We start from the raw sequence: 21,314 nt of genomic DNA on the forward strand, positions 1-21,314 counted from the left end.
GTCTGTTGTGAGTCTTAGGTCACGTGACGTGGGTCACCAGACCTGCTAATGTTAGCCGAGTTAGCTTATGTGTGTTGAACTGCAGAGGGAGCCCTCAGCCGTGTATGAAACGCACTCAGCTTTCTCATTAACATGACATGGTGTCACAGTTAAGGACTACACGCCTACAGTCACCAAAGAATGGCAAAGTTTGGGCCCCAATAACCGTTTCATTTGCCCTATGGAGGCAGTGTTTATCCCGCTTTCAAACCTTACAAGACCTCTTGTATCCAGTTTGAAAGCCGCAGCCGAAGAAAAGAAACAGGCTGCAATAATGAGACATTCTCTCAAAGGTATAATGTCTGCCCCTTCACCCAATGGCAATGGATGGCACATTGAGGATGGGGAGTTAAAAGTTACATGGATGACTACAAATCCTGCCCCTGATAGTGTGTTAAAGGTAGTCCACTGCAGCAAATGTGTATGTCTGCAAGACTGTCCTGTACTGATTTGTGTCGGTGCCAAAATTGTGCCAATATTTCCATGGAAACAGAGGATAAAATCACATGGGAAGATGGCTCTGATGATAGTGATAGCTAAGAGATGAACAATGTCTCCTTCGTTCAGAATACGCAAAGTCACACTTAGTCAGTTAGTTTTCTAATAAAAATTTGAGTTTTTGCCACATTTGAGAAAAATCCCTCAGAGTATTTTATTGTTTCTTCTTTTTTAGTTACTAAAGTTAAATACTTTAAAAATATAATTGAGGTTACAGTGCACTTGACCTTAAAAAAAAAATGTAATAATCATAGTTTGAGTTTGTGCCAAATTTGAGGAAAATCTATCAAAGAATTCTTGAGATATGGCTTTAACTGTCATGATCCATGGTCCGGATCATGTTTTTGTGTTTTCTGTTAATTTTGGACTCCTTTTGTTATTTGTTGTGCTCCTGTGAGTTTGTTTTGGTTGTCATGGTCACTCTTTGTGTGCACCTGTCTCTGATTAGTGCTCGCCCGCTCACCTGCTTCCCGAGCGCTAATCAGAGGCATTATTTAAGTTGCCTTTGCCAGTCACTCGTCCTGCTCTCATTGTGTTTGCTCCATGCACTTGTCACGTGAGTTTTTGAGTTCTAGTGTTCCTTGTCTTTTGCCTATGCTAAGTAATAGTTCCTTAACTTCCCGTGCGCTCTGCACGCATCCCTGTTGTTTTTGTTTATTGGATGATTTATGATAAATAAGTCACTTCCTACCTTACGCCTTCGTCCGGAGCCGTTCCTTTGCATTGGGAGAACAACCGCGCAGCAAGCTGCGACCCCCCGTTCGTGACAGAATGAGAGCAGCAACCGTTCTCCCGCAAATGGACCAGAGGGAGATGGATGAAGGTACGCGCATGGTGTTGCGAGCGATGGAAGTGGAGACGCTTCACTATTCGACGGAGGAGAGGTCGAACCTTATGTGGGGACCTGGAGGCTCCCTTATCCCCATCGACTCCCTCTGGTCCGAAGACATCGCCGCTACACAGCAGTACCGGACGCGCAGGCAAAGGCGGAAGCCGTCCAGAAGGGCTTCGCCTCGCCGTCAGAACGCGTCACTCCCGCAAGCTCCTCCCCCGGACCGAAGCAAGTTGCAGGCAGCCCAGTATCCTTTCCCCGATGACGTCACTCCGTCCACGGCTGATGACGTCATGGCCCAGAATTTTTTTTTTCTGAATTCTGTCTCCTTGCGTCAACAACCTCCTAAAGACTTTAATTCTAAAATTATACCTTGTCAGGACATTCTTTTGAAATTTAGATGTCAGCCACAGTCTCCTTCTGAGTGCCAAGCTCCGCCCCCTAGGACTCTAGCCCCGCCCACGTCAGTGACTTTTTCCTCTCATCTTCCCAAAAGACCTCAGGTGGGGGGTGGGAAAAGACATTTTGGACAATTTAGAGGGGAGGATTTTGCCCCCCTCCTGACTTCCCGCCACCCACCCGTAGAGACTGTTCCAGACCGCAAGCAGCGCGTCTGGTATCCGCCCCTTGAGGGGGGGGCTGGGGCCGGGAGCTGTGCTGGTGGGGCTGCTCGGCTGCGCCCAGCCAGGCCGCAACCTCCAGCCCGTCCTCCACCACCAGTCCGTCGGCATGCCAAGCCGCAACCCCCAGCGAGACCACCTCTGCCATGCTCATGGCTAACCTCAGCCCGGGTGGGCCTGCAGACGCCACCAGCATCTCCGGTGGGCCTGCAGACGCCACCAGCATCTCCGGTGGGCCTGCAGAAGCCGCCAGCATCTCCGGTGGGCCTGCAGACGCCACCATCTCCAGTTCCTGTACCTGCTCCTCGGCAGACGCCTGCACCTCCTCCTCGGCAGACGCCTGCACCTCCTCCTCGGCAGACGCCTGCACCTGCTCCTCGGCAGACGCCTGCACCTGCTCCTCGGCAGACGCCTGCACCTGCTCCTCGGCAGACGCCTGCACCTGCTCCTCGGCAGACGCCTGCACCTGCTCCTCGGCAGACGCCTGCACCTGCTCCTCGGCAGACGCCTGCACCTGCTCCTCGGCAGACGCCTGCACCTGCTCCTCGGCAGACGCCTGCACCTGCTCCTCGGCAGACGCCTGCACCTGCTCCTCGGCAGACGCCTGCACCTCCTCCTCGGCAGACGCCTGCACCTCCTCCTCGGCAGACGCCTGCACCTCCTCCTCGGCAGACGCCTGCACCTGCTCCTCGCCAGACGCCTGCACCTGCTCCTCGCCAGACGCCTGCACCTGCTCCTCGCCAGACGCCTGCACCTGCTCCTCGCCAGACGCCTGCACCTGCTCCTCGCCAGACGCCTGCACCTGCTCCTCGCCAGACGCCTGCACCTGCTCCTCGCCAGACGCCTGCACCTGCTCCTCGCCAGACGCCTGCACCTCGGCAGACGCCTGCGCCTGCACCTGCACCACGCCAGACGCCGGTGGTACCTGCAAGCACGCCAAACTCGCCGGTGGTACCTGCAAGCACGCCAAACTCGCCGGTGGTACCTGCAAGCACGCCAAACTCGCCGGTGGTACCTGCAACCACACCAGACTCGCCGGTGGTGCCTGCTGCCACGCCTGCCATGACGGCGCCGGTGCCTGCTGCCACGCCTGCCATGACGGCGCCGACACGCCCACCTCCTCGTCGACCACGGATGTGGCCGCTCCCTGGTCGTCCGCCTCGCCAAGTGCGCCCACCTCCCCGTCGGCCACGAATGTGGCCATTCCCTGGTCGCCCACCTCGCGTGCTGCAGCGGCGTTCCACTCGCCGCCGCCACTTGACTTTGCCTCGGTGGATTCGGGGACACTTGGCCTGGCGACCCACCTCCAAGTCCTCCCTCCGCCCGCCCGTGACTTTTGACCCTGTTTTTTTTTTTGTTTTTGTTTTCATATGGACATCTGGTATCTGTCCTTGAGGAGGGGGTACTGTCATGATCCATGGTCCGGATCATGTTTTTGTGTTTTCTGTTAATTTTGGACTCCTTTTGTTATTTGTTGTGCTCCTGTGAGTTTGTTTTGGTTGTCATGGTCACTCTTTGTGTGCACCTGTCTCTGATTAGTGCTCGCCCGCTCACCTGCTTCCCGAGCGCTAATCAGAGGCATTATTTAAGTTGCCTTTGCCAGTCACTCGTCCTGCTCTCATTGTGTTTGCTCCATGCACTTGTCACGTGAGTTTTTGAGTTCTAGTGTTCCTTGTCTTTTGCCTATGCTAAGTAATAGTTCCTTAACTTCCCGTGCGCTCTGCACGCATCCCTGTTGTTTTTGTTTATTGGATGATTTATGATAAATAAGTCACTTCCTACCTTACGCCTTCGTCCGGAGCCGTTCCTTTGCATTGGGAGAACAACCGCGCAGCAAGCTGCGACCCCCCGTTCGTGACATTAACAATGTGCAAAGTTATGACAAAATAATAAAAAAAATGCATACAAAAATATTCAAGACCTGCTGTGACATCAACACATTGTTTTGTTCATGTAAATATTGTTTTATACCATATTGTGTACAGATTCTAAACTGTAATGCAGATTTTGTGGTATTTCCATTTTTTAGCATTATTCGATATTTTTATTGATGTCAGCCATTTTGGGCCAAATTGTTGCTGGTGGAGAAAGAGCAAGGTTTAGAAGTGATCTCGTTGGACTCACTTTGACGCACAGTCGCAGCCTGTACATTAGTGTGTAACCCAGTAGACAAGAGGGTAGCTTTCCTCCGCCTTCGGGTGGGGGAACGGGTCCTGACTTGTTTGTGCGTACGCATTAAAACAGCAGTTCAGAGTACCCGCCCTTTTTGGATTCACCAGAGTTTACTCTGGTGGGACTGCTCCCATAGGTGATTCACTTGTTCTGCTGCTCAGCTGGTAACAACAGTGAAACCTGGAGAGGCATGATTGTGAGAAACGTCCATCCAGATGTGAACCAGAGTGGTGTTTTGTTATTGGACTGTTGTGCTTGTCACAGATTATCCATAACAACACCATGTTCAAGCATAAGGGTGCACTTGGTATCAGACACTACCACTGGCCGCCCGTGTTCCACATCCGGCCCGCCAAAGCTTTTCATTTGGCCCGCCGAAAATCATCCAAATAGGCTTGATGAAACCATTAAAACGAGTTTGATCAAGTTTGCAGTAGGAGGCAACAACGAAGCATACTGTATGTGTCATAGTCAAGCAGCAGGAAGGTGAGTAGAAGACTACTCAATCAAACCCATAAAAACAATCTAAATAAATTGCAAAAATCTGGACAACAAAGTATGAATGTTCTATCCCAAGCAAGTGCTCGAGTCATTGTTTTCTGGCGAACCTTTTAAGTGACGGACAGAAACAATTTTAAAAATCCCAGTGTGTAAGCTTCATCACAAAACTTGGTCAAACATGTGTAAGTAGTTATAATTTGTGCATAAAATATTTAGTTTTTTGTATTTAAATTGCTGACTTTTTATTGTCTTTTGTATTTGTGGTTGTGTTGTTTCTTTTCTGAGAGTAAAGATCAAACCTTGTTTAATACATGTAGTGCTAAATTTCGTTAGGACACCTTGGACAAGTCCCCACCTCATCGCAGGGCCAACACAGATAGACAGACAACAAACACACTCACATTCACACACTCGGGCCAATTTAGTGTTGCCAATCAACCTATCCCCAGGTGCATGTTTTTGGAGGTGGGAGGAAGGGAACCCACACAGTCACGGGGAGAACATGCAAATCCCACACAGAAAGATCCCGTGCCCAGGATAGTGATAAGTAATATACAATGTTTGGTGTGTGAATGTTGTGTAATTTGTACTTTATTGTATGAATTTATTAACACTAAACCTTCTATTTTATTTATGTAAAATACACAATGAACATTAGACTTTTGTTACGTTTATTTTATGTTTGTATTTTCAGTCTTACACCTAAATGAAGGAAGAAGTGTAAAGAAATAAAACCAGGGAATGAAAATTATTCAAAATAAGGAATATCAATCTTCAACAAAAACTGGAGCTTCTTTTTCTTCATACTGTTCTAGCTGCACACACTGGGATTGTGTAGTGAAGGCAGTAACAAAAAGAACCACTTGAATGAGAAACTTACACAAAAAAAGTGTAATGATTGAAATGGTAAGATAAGCCTAATATTATTTACTTCTGTTTCCAACAGAGCTAGATCACGACAGAGATGCCTCCTCCAGGTGTGTGCATGAGCATCATTAATGGACGCCACAACAAAGATGGTTATGGGACCATCAGCAACCCTGAGAAGTTTTTAAACCAAGACTACCATATGTTAAAAGAGTACTGTCTGAGCCGAAAAGTACGGTACATTGATGACATGTTCCCTCCTGACATAAGAACAATTGGAAGCAGCTTACTGAGCCCCTCTGACCTGAACAACATTGTGTGGCTCAGACCAGCGGTAAGGGATTTACACAAATGACTCTAAATCTGATTCGCTGTCATTACAGTTAAAAGATTGAAAATTAACTTAATTTTAGATCATGCAATTCACCCAAATATTATTCATAAAAATTATATCAGAAATATAATTATTTTGTTAAAAAGGCTATGATCGCAGTAAAATAGTTAAATTTATATAAAGTAAAATGTTTTGAGAACCTTAAAGATGTTCTCTTTCTAGGATAAGTCCCATTTTTATTTGTATTGGCAGTCACACAACCAAACTGTAAGTTTTGAGGGTCCACCTTTATACAACTGACAATATTTTTTTTTTTTATTATTCAACTGATAATAAAGGGGTTTAACAATTTGCACATACCTTAATTCAAAGGTCACGATTCGGTTCATTTTGGGTATACTAAGAACTCCATTGCAAATTCCAAGACAATAAAAATGTCTTAGCTTTTATTGTGAACAGTTATAAATATTGTTTATTATAAAAACCAAATATGAAATATTATATACAGGGATATCTCGACTTACAAGTTTAATTGGTTTTGTGATACTTTGGGTCAAGCTCCTGCTTGTGACCCAAGTACGCGAAACTAATTAATTCTTCCCTATTTAGAGAGAATATAATATACAGTAACAGAGATAACAACAGTAGTTTTATTAAATAATGTAATAAATGTACAGCATTTAATTTGTAGAGCAAACTTTTACTCTGTCTCTCTCCTGCAAACTGATTTACTATCGAACACTTGTTAGTTTCTCCATATTCATAAGGATAAATGTTTGCCATTAAAAGAAAAAAATATATTACTCTTGATTGGCGTTATTGACTATTATGGATTATTATTATAATTATTGACTATTCTCCTTTTTGTATTTTTCATTATTGTATTGTAGCAATGATACGCTCATATTGTTTTGCTGAGTTGGCTATGTGTACACATCGGTCGGCTGATGTTTCTTTCATTAACTGAAATAAATGTCATCTGTTTTCTTCTTCTCAGCACTGTCCTTCACACTCACTTTCTTCAGACACTTGGTTGGAAATACAAAGTATGTCTTCACAACTGTCCGTCTAATAGCCAGCAATGATTAGCTAATGGTACACTGCAAAAACTGAAATCTAAGTAAGATTAAATATCTCAAATAAGGGTGATATTTGCTTATTTTCTGTCTGATAAGATAATTCTTCTCACTAAGCAGATTTTATGTTAGTGTTTTACTTGTTTTAAGGGTTTTGGTCCTAAATTATCTCAGTAAGATATTACAGCTTGTTGCTGAGATTTGATGATCTATATTGAGTAAAACATGCTTGAAACTAGAATATCAACTGATGCAAAGCTGTGCCATTAACACTCACAAGTATAAAACTACTTTTTTAAAGTAATAATTTTTTACCTCAAGCATGAAAAAAAAAAATCATGATGCCAAGCGCATATCATTATAAGATAATGGCACTAGCATTTATTTAATTTAAGAATATTTTTCAACATATTGAGCAAAAAGGTGTCACACGGCCTGGCGAAGTTGGTAGAGTGGCTGTGCCAGCAATCGGAGGGTTGCTGGTTACTGGACTTCAATCCCCACCTTCTACCATCCTAGTCACGTCCGTTGTGTCCTTGGGCAAGACACTTCACTCTTGCTCCTGATGGGTGCTGGTAGCGCCTTGCATGGCAGCTCCCTCCATCAGTGTGTGAATGTGTGTGTGAATGGGTGAATGTGGAAATACTGTCAAAGCGCTTTGAGTACCTTGAAGGTAGAAAAGCGCTATACAAGTATAACTCATTTATCATTTATTTATTTATCTTTTTTTTTCTACCAAGAAAAAGTGCACTTGTTATTAGTGAGAATATACTTATTTTAAGGTATTTTTGGGTTCATTGAGGTTAGCTAATTTTACTTGTTTCGGAAAGTCTTGACAAGCCAAATTTTCTTGTTCTATTGGCAGATAATTGTGCTTAGTTAAAATAAAATACCCCTAATTTTTGTATTTTTTTCTTGTTTTTGAACACTAAGTTTTTGCAGTGTAGCGAATGAGACACTTTACAGGATTCTGTCAATAAGGGGACTGAGGGGTGTTTTGTTTTCCCGGAATGCAAAGGAAAGTTTGCGCGGGCAAGGCGTGAAGGTAGGTACATGATTTGATAATGACTATAAAAAGGAATAAACAAAAGGCGCGCACAAGGCGGAAGTACAAAAACGTGGCTAATGAAACAAAACTTGCACAAAGGCAGAAACTATGAACAATAAACAAAAACTTACTTTGCATGGAACCATAGTTTGCATGGAACCATAGTTCCATGCAAAGTAAGTTTTTGTTTATTGTTCATAGTTTCTGCCTTTGTGCAAGCATGAAGTCAAACAGAGTTAGCAGGGGTGTCAGAAGTAGCATGGCATGAAGTGAGCAGAGGTATGATAGGATAGGTAATGTCACCAGGACGATCAACAGAAACAGACAGGCTTAAATAGCAGTGACGTGATTAGTGACAGGTGTGCGAGTGCAAAGCGTGAGACAGGTGCATGACATGAGGTCAGGTGAAAACTAATGGGTAGTCATGGAAACAAAAACAATGGAGTGTAAACAGAAACTAAAGAGTCCAATAACTAAACAAAACAAAACATGACTAAAACAAAACATGATCACACAGACATGACAGATTCACTGTGACATTCACTGCGCCAACTGCCTATAACCCTGATTTTTGCTTGCAACCTAAAGCAGCTCATATCCCAACAATTTTTGAGCTGGGGCACTCAAAAGCCAAGTTACCACTTTCTTATAAAAGCTTCAACGTTTTCCTTTTAGGAATTATGATTGTTTTATTATATGTATGTTACTTTGTTGTTCATGTATTTCACCGGGAAGCCAAGTATTCCCAAGCAAAGACTTTAACAATAAAATAAAATCACCCAGCTCTGGCTTTGCCTTGGCATTATTGCTAGCCCTTACTTCTACTAACCAAAGGCTGGGCTGAACTGTTTGTTTACTGAATGCCCACGTGATGCGATACTGTCCCATGTGGGAAATAAGTATGCCTTTTTAACAAATCAAATTTTCCGAAACAAAACAATAAGATTACTAATACATTTACCGTTACTCCCCAACTTTTTTAATTGGTTGAATCAGTTATTTAAAATATTGCGGTTAATTACACATTCTCTACACACGTTCATAGTCGCAGCTCTTAACATCTAAATCAATTAGCTTGCGCTAGCTTACCAAGTTTCCAACACAATTAGTCCACAACCTTCTGTGTTTCAGAAACTCGTTTCCAAGCCATCTTTTGTTGTTGATGGGCCCTCAAGGTTTGACTTTGGTCAAGGCAAACTTGGTAAGAAAATGACTCCTACATTGCTCATACAGTAAGCTGTTTTTTCAGCTCGCTTGTGATTTTAACTGCGTCAAAAAATCAATTGCCTGCCAAGGAAAAATACCTAGTTTTACCTTGGCAGTCATTAAAATGTGTTCTCTTTTAGGAAACTGCTGGTTTCTTTCATCAATGGGTGCACTGACATTCCAGAAGGTCATCTTTGAGCATGTTGTTCCTGTTGATCAAAACTTTGGTCAGGACTACTGTGGACTGTTCCACTTTAAGGTAAAGCTACATCATCATTTCAGTTATATGACTTAATTTCCAATTAATGTTTTTACAAAGGCTCTGTGAACAGAGCCTTTGTAGAACTAGGATGAATCCTATCCATCCATTTTCTAGCGCTTGTCCCTTTTAATTGAATGTAAAAAAAAATGTTGGAAACAGAGAAATTACACACTATCATGTACAAACTTAAAAAACCACAATGAACTAACGGGGAGTAAATAATTATTTAATCTCCTCATGTTGTAAGTTTAACCCCCTATATGAACAGTCCTTAAAAACATTATAATATTACATACATACATATATATATATACATATATATATATATACATATATATATATATATATATATATATATATATATATATATATATATATATATATATATATATATATATATATATATATATATATATATATATATATATATATATATATATGAGCCTGGCGTCTTCCATTTCCAGAACAACACCATATGAACTGGAAGTTACTCAGTGGATTAAACTTCACCATGTTGTTAATTTCCGTTTTGACAAGAGAAACTGCTGCTTCCGGTCCATTTACATGACACAAATAAAGAGGCGACTTTTATTGTAATGTCTCCTGAGATGTAAGAACCCTGGTGACCAACTACATAAAACGCCTGACCTTGCCAGCAAGGTTTATACATCTATTGTTACTACATATTTTGCTTGAGGATTATAATTTCATTTTGAAGCAGTAAAATACAAATTATGTTTTACCTTTACATAATGTTTAAATATTATTTATTCTATATATTTTTCATCACTTTTTTTGTTCACACCTTAACATAAACTCACTAACAATTGTGGAATAAATTTATAAAACTTTCTAAACAAGCAGAGAAAAAAATACTATTTCCCTGAATACATCCAAACCTCTTCAACATGGAAAACATAGTTTTTGTGAGAACCAATTTTTGCTATTGCTCAATAAGGAAAGGAATTACTTTGCCCCATTTCTGGGTGAACTTGTGCGAGAAGAAGGTGCAGTCTACCGAAAAGTGGAAAGCGCCACTCGACATATTAACTGACGCTGTGGTCAAAGTTGGAATTGCCACAAAACCAATTTTAAAATATTAACACTCTTCTGCCGTCTGGCGTCTAAATTGGACAGTGCAAACCCAATTTGTCACGTTTCATGTGTCAGGTAAACCGTGACGAATGGGGCCATATGAATCCTCTTCCTACTGTTAGTGTATCAAATGTTGCTGTGTGTATACAGTATGTCAAAACACTTCCCAGGTTGATTTTGGATGTCATCATTACTTCTTACCTCCTTCCAGTTCTGGAGATTTGGCAGATGGGTCGATGTTGTCATTGATGACAAACTCCCAACAATCAATAACAGACTCATTTTTGTACGCTCCAAAGACCCAACAGAATTCTGGCCCGCTTTGCTGGAAAAAGCTTACGCTAAGTATGGAAATATATTTTTTACTGTTCTTCCATAGATGTATGTTTTCAAAATGATATTTGTCTTGGTTTTGTAAGTCTTTGCAAGTAATGTCAATCCTCTTGTGTCAGAGTGTGTGGATCTTATTCAGACATGAATGCTGGCACTCCTAATGAGGCATTGGTGGACTTTACGGGCGGTGTCCACATTTGTATCCAGCTGTCAGAACCTTCCTCAAACTTTTGGGAGATTATGTTGCGAGCCGGACAATTCAAATCACTGATGGCATGTGGCACTCCTCAGGGGGTAAGCACAATTGAGTATATTTCAATAGTTTGTGTTAATGATTCTAAATAAAGCACTGAAAAGAGGCTGAAAGAGGCACATTTCAAAGCATCTTAGAACTAAAATACCTTTTAGTTATACTGAACAAAAATATAAACGCAACACTTTTGTTTTTGCTTACATTTTTCATGAGTTCAACTTAAAGATGTACAACTTTTACTATAGACACAAAAGACCTATTTCTCTCAAATATTGTTCACAAATCTATGCTAGTGAGCATTTATTCTTTGCCAAGATAATCCATCCCATCTCACAGGTGTGGCATATCAAGATGCTGATTAAACAGTATGATTACATGATTATGACAGGTGTGCCTTAGACTGTCCATGATAAAAGGCCATTCTGAAATGTGCAGTTTTTGCTTTATTGAGCATCTGGGGGGCTCAGAAAAGCAGTGTGACCACCATGTGCCTTATGCAGTGCAACACATCTCCTTCGCATAGAGTTGATCAGGTTGTTGGTTGTAGTCAGTTGCTGTATGTCATCGACTCAACAAACTTACCAGGAGGTTTTAAAAATAATAAAAGTTTTGGAGACATTCTGTGGGCCAGATTGTGGACGTTTTCCCGCAAGCCGTAGTTTAGATCTTGGCAATGAGGGACGGTCTCAGTGTGTGTACCTCAATGGTACCTCTTTGTTACAAGGAGGTTAGACTGCAGCAGTGTACACCAAGGCAGCTGCTTTGGCCCTCTGCTTTTCTCTATTTTAACTAACACCAGTTTTAAAATGTGCAACTAAAACCATCTATGCCAACGATTCTATTACATACCATCTATGCCAAATATAATATAATATAATATAAAATACCTTCCAGTATTTTATATTTGATATACAGTACTGGAAAGTAAACAGCACTGTGTATCCAGTTGGGTTGACATTGGTCTTGTTTAAAACAATTGTAAAACTAAATACATAATTAATGTATTTCTATGGAGCATGAACATGTTCTGTTAACCAAAAATAATCAATTGAATCTGTCTTACCATATTAACACGATTGTGTTAAAGATGGATATGCTGTTCGTGTCATTAAAAGATGTGCTTACTTCATTACAGATTATTCAATCATACAAGTTACACACAAGTTGAATTTGTTTAGTGACAAAGCTTATACCCAAAATACTTGTATCTCAAATTAATGTTCCCTACTGACATAAATTTAATCGCATTGCTGGGCCCCCAAATAACACCAGTATCTTAACATGTAACAGACAAATGTAATTATAGGTATTGAAAACATTACAATAGAATGTACTACAAACAACTACAGTGCATTATTTTCCAAAAGGCTTTTAACATTTTAGTGAAGGTACTGCTAATCTTGTTCCCACAGTGAGCATCCAAATAATTTGCCGGATGCGACTTGGCTTTTCTGTCACCCTGTGTTATGTTCTTACTGACTACATACTTTTTTTTTTACTTGTAGGAGACATCTGCCAACACCGTTTTGCCAAATGGAATTGTCCAAGGCCACGCCTACACCGTCACAGGTGTTAGACAGGTAAACTAGTGTGACCTCTTTGAATATAAACATTAAACTTTTTTAAAGAATATTACATTTTTAGACTGGTCTGTTTAGGCTGAAATTGTTATGTTTAAGGTTAAAATCTTGTCAGAATTTAAGTAGCAAAATATTGTTGCCAACTAACATTTGGTGTTCTTGTGTTAATGGAACAGGTGATGAGTCATGGGCAAGTAGTAAAGCTGGTGCGTTTGTTGAACCCCTGGGGCAAAGGAGAGTGGAAAGGAGACTGGTGTGATAGGTAAGATCAATACCTATCAAGGCAAATAAATCACTTTCTTTCACAATCTCCCTTTGAGATTAAGCTATGACATTGTCAGGAATGTAGCTTTCTGTTACTTTCTTCATAGACCAAGTGCCGAAGTCCTTGGAAAATTAATTTGGAATGCTCTAGCAAATAAATTGTTACATTTTCACAATACAAAGTCATTGAATGATATTGTAAACTATGAACTCTGATAGAGGCTTTCATAATGTATTGTTTAAATGGCTCTTCGAATTAAGGCTGGGCGATATATCGAATATACTCGATATATTGTGGGTTTGTTTCTGTGCGAAGTAGAAAATGACTATTTCGTGAGTATTCGAGTATACGTTCTCACGGAGTTGCTTTTAGCTGCGGGCATTACACTACAGGCTTTTCTCACTCTTTCTTGTCTCTCCGTCTCACAGAGAGATAAAACAAGCGCACCTTGTTACTTATGTCACATACTGTCACGCGTGCAACGTCATACGCCCTCGCGGAGCAGAGAGGTAGCGGCATGGGTAACGTTAGCAGTGGCAGGTGGTGCAAGCAGAGCGGTGGGAGTGGTAATACGAGAGAGAGAAGGTGCGAATCTAGTAACAAATGGAGGAAGAAATAATTCCCAAGAAAAGCAGCACAGGGTCCATCGTCTGGCGGTGGTTTGGCTTCAAGTGGGAAGATGTTAAACAGACAACCATAACATGTAAACTTGTAAAGTATGCGGCAAAAGCGTTGCTACAAAAAGTAGCAGCACCACTAATTTGTAGCATCATTTGAAAAGTCACCCGCTAGAGAATAAGGAGTGCTTGAAACTTTGCATGTCAACATCTCCGGCCGGTGCCGCACCCAACAAAATGCCGAAGCAACCAGCACTGACCCAATTGAGCCTGGCGTCTTCCATTTCCAGATCAACACCGTATGAAAAAAATTGTCATAAACCGAATGAGATAATGTCCGCAGTAACCTACCACATAGCGAAGGACATACACAATTTGATTTCCTATTAAGCAGCTAATTTGTATTTTACAGTTTTTGAAATATCTTGTGTGACATCATGCACAAAAGTGCAAGTTATTTGTTTTAAAATATTGTAGAGGCATTCTGTACAAAAAGTGCACTTTAATTTAGTGTTGTTTTGATATGTCATCTTAGTGACATCATGCACAAAAGTGCACTAATAGCTTGTTTTAAAATGTCTCTGACAATCTTGCACTTTCTGTTTTGAAATTACATGAATGTTGTGCCACTGCTTAATAATTGTTTAATAAATACAGTTTTGGTAAATTGACTTAGTTGTGATTTCCCTCTCTGCATGAAAGTTTAAAATGAACATACATTAATGTAGTATGAACAAGAATGTTTTAATGTAGACACATAGTTAAGTTAAAGTTAAAGTACCAATGATTGTCACACACACTAGGTGTGGCGAAATTATTCTCTGCATTTGACCCATCACCCTTGATCACACCCTGGGAGGTGAGGGGAGCGGTGGGCAGCAGCGGTGGGCAGCAGCGGTGGCCACGCCCAGAAATATTTTTTGGTGATTTAACCCCCAATTCCAACCCTTGATGCTGAGTGCCAAGCAGGGAGGTAATGGGTCCCATTTTTATAGTCTTTGGTATGACTCGGCCAGGGTTTGAACTCACAACCTACCGATCTCAGGGCGGACACTCTAACCACTAGGCCACTAATCATCATACTGGTGTGATTATATGCATCAAGTGTTCATTCAAGGCTAAGGCAAAATATCGAGATATATATTGTGTATCGTGACATGGTCTAAAAATTTTGAGATATTAATAAAAGGCCATATCGCCCAGCCGTACTTCGAATGCAATAAAAAAAACTCCAAGAGACAACATGAAAATATATTTAACAGGGAAACAACGAAAGTCACCCAAAAGCTAAAACAAAGAACTATAAGGAAGCATGTAGCACTTGGCCAAATTGGACAAGGAAAAACCAATGTGTTGTTTTATTTAATATTAGTAAGAATACAAGATTATGCAAAGATGGACGTTTAATGATTTTATAGACAAAATATATAATTATAGTCGCAATAGTGAGTGGGGGTGATGCAAAAAAATGTTCTTCTACCTAGGGGAGCGTGACAGAAAAACATTGAGACGCACTGACTAAGAGTACCTTAATTTACGAGTAATTTGATATATAAACTGTATCTCAGTGTTTTGTATTGCTTTAAGTTGAAAGCATACCTTAAGTTATGAGCATTTTTACCTCGGGTTGAAGTAATATTTGTAACAGGGTGTTGCAATGCAGAGTTGATGTATTGTTACTGTTATTGTTCCTGCTTTGTTTAAGCAAGAGACGACCATAAATTTTGATTTGACAGTCTACTTGCGTGTTTGAGCGCTCCTCAGAGATCGACACTCCAACCATCAAAACTAAGAATGTTAGTGAAAAGGAGAGGGACAGAAGACCTCATCTGAGAAACAAAAATTATTAAAAACGTGTCCAACCTGTTAGCAGCCTACCCGGTGAATCAGCCTCGCCGTGGCATCATTATCATACAAGCAACAAATCTGTACCCATAAAATTATTGACAAGCTGCAAATTCGGTTTGCCGTGTTTCAATTTGTTGACTGAACCAACTGAACGGTGGATAAGTACATTTGGTACACAAACATACAAGACATCACACTTGTTGTCAACCGACATCTTTCATAGATTTGTGAACAATATAAACCGCAATACGACCGTGTTGCAAGATGTCACAAGAAAAATACTTAACTAGTTCTATCCAATACCAAAAATCAGGAGCACTCTCGAAGAGAAAGAGACTAAGTCAGAACCAGAAAATGCCAAGCAGGCACATGCGCTATAACACAAGTCCAGAAAATGAAAAATCAAATAAAGCTTATAGATTAATGTTTCATTGAGTAAATTCCAAACCAAAATTCCAACCCATAAGAAGCACATACATTCTTTCAGGGCTGTGCACAATTCAGGCGGAACTGTAAAATTGCAGGGCACCCATAATTGTGTGTTGCTATTGTTTAGTTACGGTAATTAAAAAAATAAGTGAGAACGGGTGTGGTGTGACCTCATTCTTTTGCCATTGACTCACAGGACTGCTCTGTGTCTAGCTCCACAAAGGAGGGTATTAAAAAGTTGTTTAGGGATCAGGCATTTTTGCACCCTTCCATCTGAGGCAGTGTGCTTGTAAGGTCAGGAGCTGATAGTGATTGATTATAGTATATAAACCAATGATATCATAATAGTTTCAGTTATTGAATAAATAATCCAAAACTTTTGTTGAAGATAAAGACATTGAAAACACATGTTCTTATTATTTTGCATTACTAGGTCACCTGCGTGGGAAACTGTGAGCTCACAAGATCGAGATATGTGCCTTTCTGTTTTTGAAAATGGAGAGTTTTGGTAAGCATATTTTTATTGGTTTCTAAATTTGCACACTGTTTATTTTTTACTTCCAATTCAAAACGTTATTATAAAATGAATATTATTATTTAATTTTAAAGAAAAATAGCATAATGGTGTATCTAAATGTTTACATTCCAAAGACTAGTTTTACCTCATCTTAATAGTCCATTGTATCATTCCAACAGGATGAGCCTGAAAGATTTTTGTAGATTCTTTGATGATCTTGACATCTGCTGTCTATGTCCCGACTTCCTTGATGAAGAATCATCTTGCCATTGGAAGACGTCCTTCTACGAGGGCAGATGGCTTGCGGGGAAAACAGCTGGAGGATGCATGAATTTCCCTGGTACATTAGAGATATAAAATATCTGCCTAGTCACAATTGGGTTAGGTCCGGACACCAAAGCGTTATTGAATCAGTCAAGTACAAAGTGTGTAAAAAAAATGCACATGTAATTATGAACAAAAATCAGAACTAAAAAGACCTGATTGAGGTGCTACAACAAACAAAAATTGACGGTACTAAAGACAATGCAAAACAACTACAAGAAGCTTACTCAAGTATGGGATGCATGGCCGACACAAAAGCACATACCATAACGAAACCAAAGTTTGGCAAGGAAACGATGTGGCAAAAAGTTAGCAACACATACAGGGTAGAGATAGGAAAAAATATGAGAACAAGAAACGAACTAAAATGAAATGAATGCAAACAGGAGCAACGATCAAACAATTGGCCTTTGGGTTTTTATTTTAGGTGAGGTTATATTCACAATTTAAATGCTGCACCAGGAATAGCACTGTACTGGGACACAAGGAGGAGGCTATAGCTCCGTTAGAAAGCTGTTTAGAGAGGGACAGCTTCGTGACAGCCAATCGCCTCCGCATGTCCATCTTTGCTAGACCATTTTTGCGAGACCTGAGTCCATCTTTCTGTGGCCAATCACACAACCAAGTTCATCTTTCCAAACGCCTATCAAATGTCCACCGCCATCTTTTGGCTGCCCAGTCAGAGCGCTAATACAAACATTTTGGGCCCGCCCTTTTAGAACGATCATTTGTAAATTAAGCGGTTTGCACTTGCCGTTGCGGCAATGAGGCTGTACTTTGTAGCCTATAGGCGTAATATCAATTTCATTATTAATAATGAAGTTATAAGTTAGTATGTTGTGATCCGAAACGATATTGCAAATGCATAGTTGTATATTTTCAGTACAATACATATGGATAAAGACACTTGTTGTCGTATTTTGGATGTATTGTCTGGTAATTAGCAGGCGCATAAGCGCTGTCCGTTGTTGTATCTGTCAGCTTTGCACGTGAATTTTTTTTTCCATCGTTGCTTGTGTTAGGCTTAACTATTTATTTAAATATGATCAAATTCAGTTAAAACTACTTGTATATCAAACATGTATCTGTTGTGTATCATAACTGATTTTATGAAAAATTTTTAACTGAAGTCATGAAAAGTTCTTATTTTATTTTTCTTATCACCCCCACGAATCGGTCAAGGCCCTCCTTGGCCTCGAGAGAGAGTAAAAATCCTGGAGCCGTTCTGGTGCAGTATATGCTGATTGTCATTGCTACACAGTCAACACACAACTATATGCTGCTGTTCCGTGACATTGTAGATACAACCATCTGTAAATGCAAACTTACTCTGAACTCTAGACGTTAACATAATGTAGCGTCCAGAAGAAGTGCACACAAAGTCTGACGCTCTTGTTTAAACTTTTATTGAGCAACCTATGCTAACACAGCTCAACTTATCTTGTTCCTCGCACATGCACATCTATCATCGTCCCTCATTTCCGCAACAACGAACACTTCCTCCCTCTTCGCCAATCCCCTTACAGGTGTGGTACGTTCACAACAATGGAAACTCTGAATATCACTCACTCAGGAACACAACATCAACCCAGCAGGTCGTTACACTATCCACCCCTTTCAAAGTCCCTCGTCCCCGAGGGGGACAACAAAATCTCTCAAGTGGGCTGGTCGCTGCCTCAGCCTCCGGGCTATTGTCGGAGGAGCAGTGTTCTCCCTACCTGGCGAAGAAATCACAGGAAGTGTTATATCTTGTGAAGGCCAGGACGAGGTCCCCGGAACGGAAGAACAAGACTCTCTAGTCCATTCTCCCCCAGTAACTTCACTCCTAATCCTGGAGGAGTGCCCGTGCTAGCCGGTCGCGGTGAAGGACAACTTTTCTGCCACGGGGTGGGAGTTGGACCCGGTACACAACTTCCCCGAGTCTTTCCAACACTCTACAAGGGCCCATCCTGTCACTGTCCAGCTTTGGTCATATTCCCTTTTTCCTTTGGGGGTTGTACACCCACACCAACTCTTCAGCGGTGAAATGTCGCCCTTTTTCGTGCACAGCGTAATTCCTCTTTTGTCTACGGCCAGCATTCCGCTGCTGGTTCCTGTCAAATTCATGGGCTGACTCCAGACGGTCTTGTAGTCTCTTAGCGTACTCAGCTCCTGGTGGATCAGCCGGCGCATCCGGAGGTCTACCCATCATCATTTCAGCAGGCGTACGGATCTCTCGGCCCAGTATTAAAAGGGCCGGGGAGCAAGAAATGGAGTCTTGAACAACTGACCTATATGCCATTAGCACGAGGGGAACATGGCAATCCCAGTCCCGCTGATGTTTAGCTGTGACAATTGCCAACTGTTGTCCCAAGTTGCGGTTAAATCTCTCTACAAGCCCATCACTCTGTTGAAGCAAGGGGGTGGTCCGGGTCTTCCGAAAGCCAAGTTTCTTGCACAAAGTTGCAAAAAGCCTTGACTCAAAGTTTCGACCTTGATCGGTGTGGATGATCTCTGGAGCACCAAACCCGCTAAACATCCCTTCCAACAGCCCGTCTGCAATAGTTTCAGCTTCTTAGTCGGGCAGGCTGTATGCTGAAGGCCACTTTGTAAAGTAGTCCATTACTGTGAGGATGTAGCGGTTACCTCTTTCCGTGTCAGGGAAGGGCCCAAGGACATCTATCCCCACCCTCTCCATAGGACAGCCCACAGGGAATTGCTGTAGTTGTGCATGTGATCTCAATCAATCAATCAATCAATGTTTATTTAATAGCCCTATATCACAAAAGTCTCAAAGGACTGCACAAGCCACAACGACATCCTCGGTACAGAGCCCACATAAGGGACGTCGATTTGAATGACTATGAGAAAACTTGGAGAGGACCGCATATGTGGGTAACCCCCCAATGGATGGCGAGTGACATAATATTGTGAAAGTACAGTCCTTAGTGGATCTAACATAATAGTGAGAGTCCAGTCCACAGGAGACCATCCTGCTGGCCCGAGCGGAGACGGGTCAGTAACGCAGAGATGTCCCCAACCGATGCACAGGCAAGCGGTCCACCCCAGGTCCCAACTCTGGACAGCCAGCATTTCATCCATGGTCACCGGAACCGGAATAACCCGGCGAGGGGGCAGAGGAGAAAATAAAAGAAACGGCAGATCAACTGGTCTAAAAAGGGGTCTATTTAAAGGCTAGAATATACAAATGAGTTTTAAGATGGGACTTAAATGCTTCTACTGAGGTAGCGTCTCTAACTGTTACCGGGATGGCATTCCAGCGTACTGGAGCCCGAATAGAAAATGCTCTGTAGCCAGCAGACTTTTTTTTGGCTCTGGGAATCACTAATAAGCCGGAGTTCTTTGAACGCAGGTTTCTTGCCGGGACGTATGGTACAATACAGTCGGCAAGATAGGATGGAGTAGACCGTGTAGATGGGTAAGGAGTCAGTTAAACTAGAACTAGCCAGCGCCAGGCTGGATAATCCCTGCACACATAGCAATTCTCTTATAATAATACACAACTCACATAATGTTTTTTCTGCGATGACTGTGTCAGAAGTAGACATGCATTCTACTGAGGTGGCAAACTATGATGCGTTCAGTTTATCGCAGCACCAAGCAAACAATCTGAAAATTCCCGTCATATCAATTCCTAGATATGGTCGAAATTATTTAAAGTGCACTACGCGTAATAAACGTATCATTATTAATATTGCTACTACGGATAATTTCAACAAAAACTCCTCAAAACAGCCCACTACCTACAATATGGGCTTTTTAAACATAAGATCATTATCTTCCAAAACGTCATTAGTTAATGAGGTCCTTAGAGACAACAATCTTGACGTCGTTGGTCTCGCCGAGACCTGGCTCAAACCAGACAAATTTTTTGCGCTGGGTGAGGCATCTCCTCCTGGCTATGCGGGAGCGCATATTGCCCGTCCCATTAAAAGGGGTGGGGGTGTTGCACTAATATACAACAAAAACTTTAACCTTACCCCTAACCTAAATAATAAATATAACTCGTTTGAGATGCTTACTATGAGGTTTGTCACACCGCTGCCTCTTCACCTGGCTGTTATCTACCGCCCCCCTGGGCCCTATTCGGACTTTATCAGTGAATTCTCAGAGTCCGTTGCTGATCTAGTGATGCACGCCGACAATATAATCATAATGGGAGACTTTAACATCCAAGACAAGATGGCGGCGCCCTGATGGCAGCGGCTTGCAGACGCTCTTGGAAGTGTAGAGCGATTTGGCAAAAATACCCGTCAATTCTGTCAATTTCATGGCTGGCTCACAGCGTGGACACTCCGTGGTCACATACGAGCGACAGACGATTCTGGATGTGGATAGATCGGGCCATTTTGGGCTGAAAGATGCGTGTACGGTGGACCTCCTCGCTAGCTTGGGAATACTTCGCCTGCAACATCCAGCAGCCTTTGAAGCAGCGGAGTCCAGTACCAGAGGGGACCGTCAATGGAAGAGACGTAAGCGGTGTGATCGGAAGCAGAAGCGGGGGCAGAGCGGGGCTAGCAACAAAGCGAAAGGCTAATCCTCAAAGAAGCGCTAATCCGGGTGAGGAGTCAGTTAAACTAGAACTAGCCAGCGCCAGG

General features: G+C 41.9%; 1 protein-coding gene across 4 annotated transcripts in view; it reads left to right on the top strand.

Annotated features, from left to right (window-relative positions):
* The window catches only part of zgc:136872 (uncharacterized protein LOC678524 homolog), a 70,205-nt gene that overhangs the window by 16,927 nt on the left and 31,964 nt on the right, over nt 1–21,314 (top strand). For all 4 annotated transcript variants that reach the window (XR_009825333.1, XM_062042312.1, XM_062042311.1 and 1 more), the window contains exons 2-10: nt 5,609–5,863; nt 9,119–9,188; nt 9,334–9,452; nt 10,762–10,895; nt 11,003–11,177; nt 12,642–12,716; nt 12,893–12,978; nt 16,309–16,383; nt 16,572–16,732. Coding sequence is in view for 3 of the 4 variants with exons in the window: in XM_062042312.1 (XP_061898296.1) it covers nt 5,627–5,863; nt 9,119–9,188; nt 9,334–9,452; nt 10,762–10,895; nt 11,003–11,177; nt 12,642–12,716; nt 12,893–12,978; nt 16,309–16,383; nt 16,572–16,732 (1,132 nt within the window). In the remaining variant the exon portion in view is untranslated. The remainder of the gene's footprint in view (nt 1–5,608; nt 5,864–9,118; nt 9,189–9,333; nt 9,453–10,761; nt 10,896–11,002; nt 11,178–12,641; nt 12,717–12,892; nt 12,979–16,308; nt 16,384–16,571; nt 16,733–21,314) is intronic.

Source organism: Entelurus aequoreus, linkage group LG03 (assembly GCF_033978785.1).
Source record: "Entelurus aequoreus isolate RoL-2023_Sb linkage group LG03, RoL_Eaeq_v1.1, whole genome shotgun sequence".
Taxonomy (NCBI): domain Eukaryota; kingdom Metazoa; phylum Chordata; class Actinopteri; order Syngnathiformes; family Syngnathidae; genus Entelurus; species Entelurus aequoreus.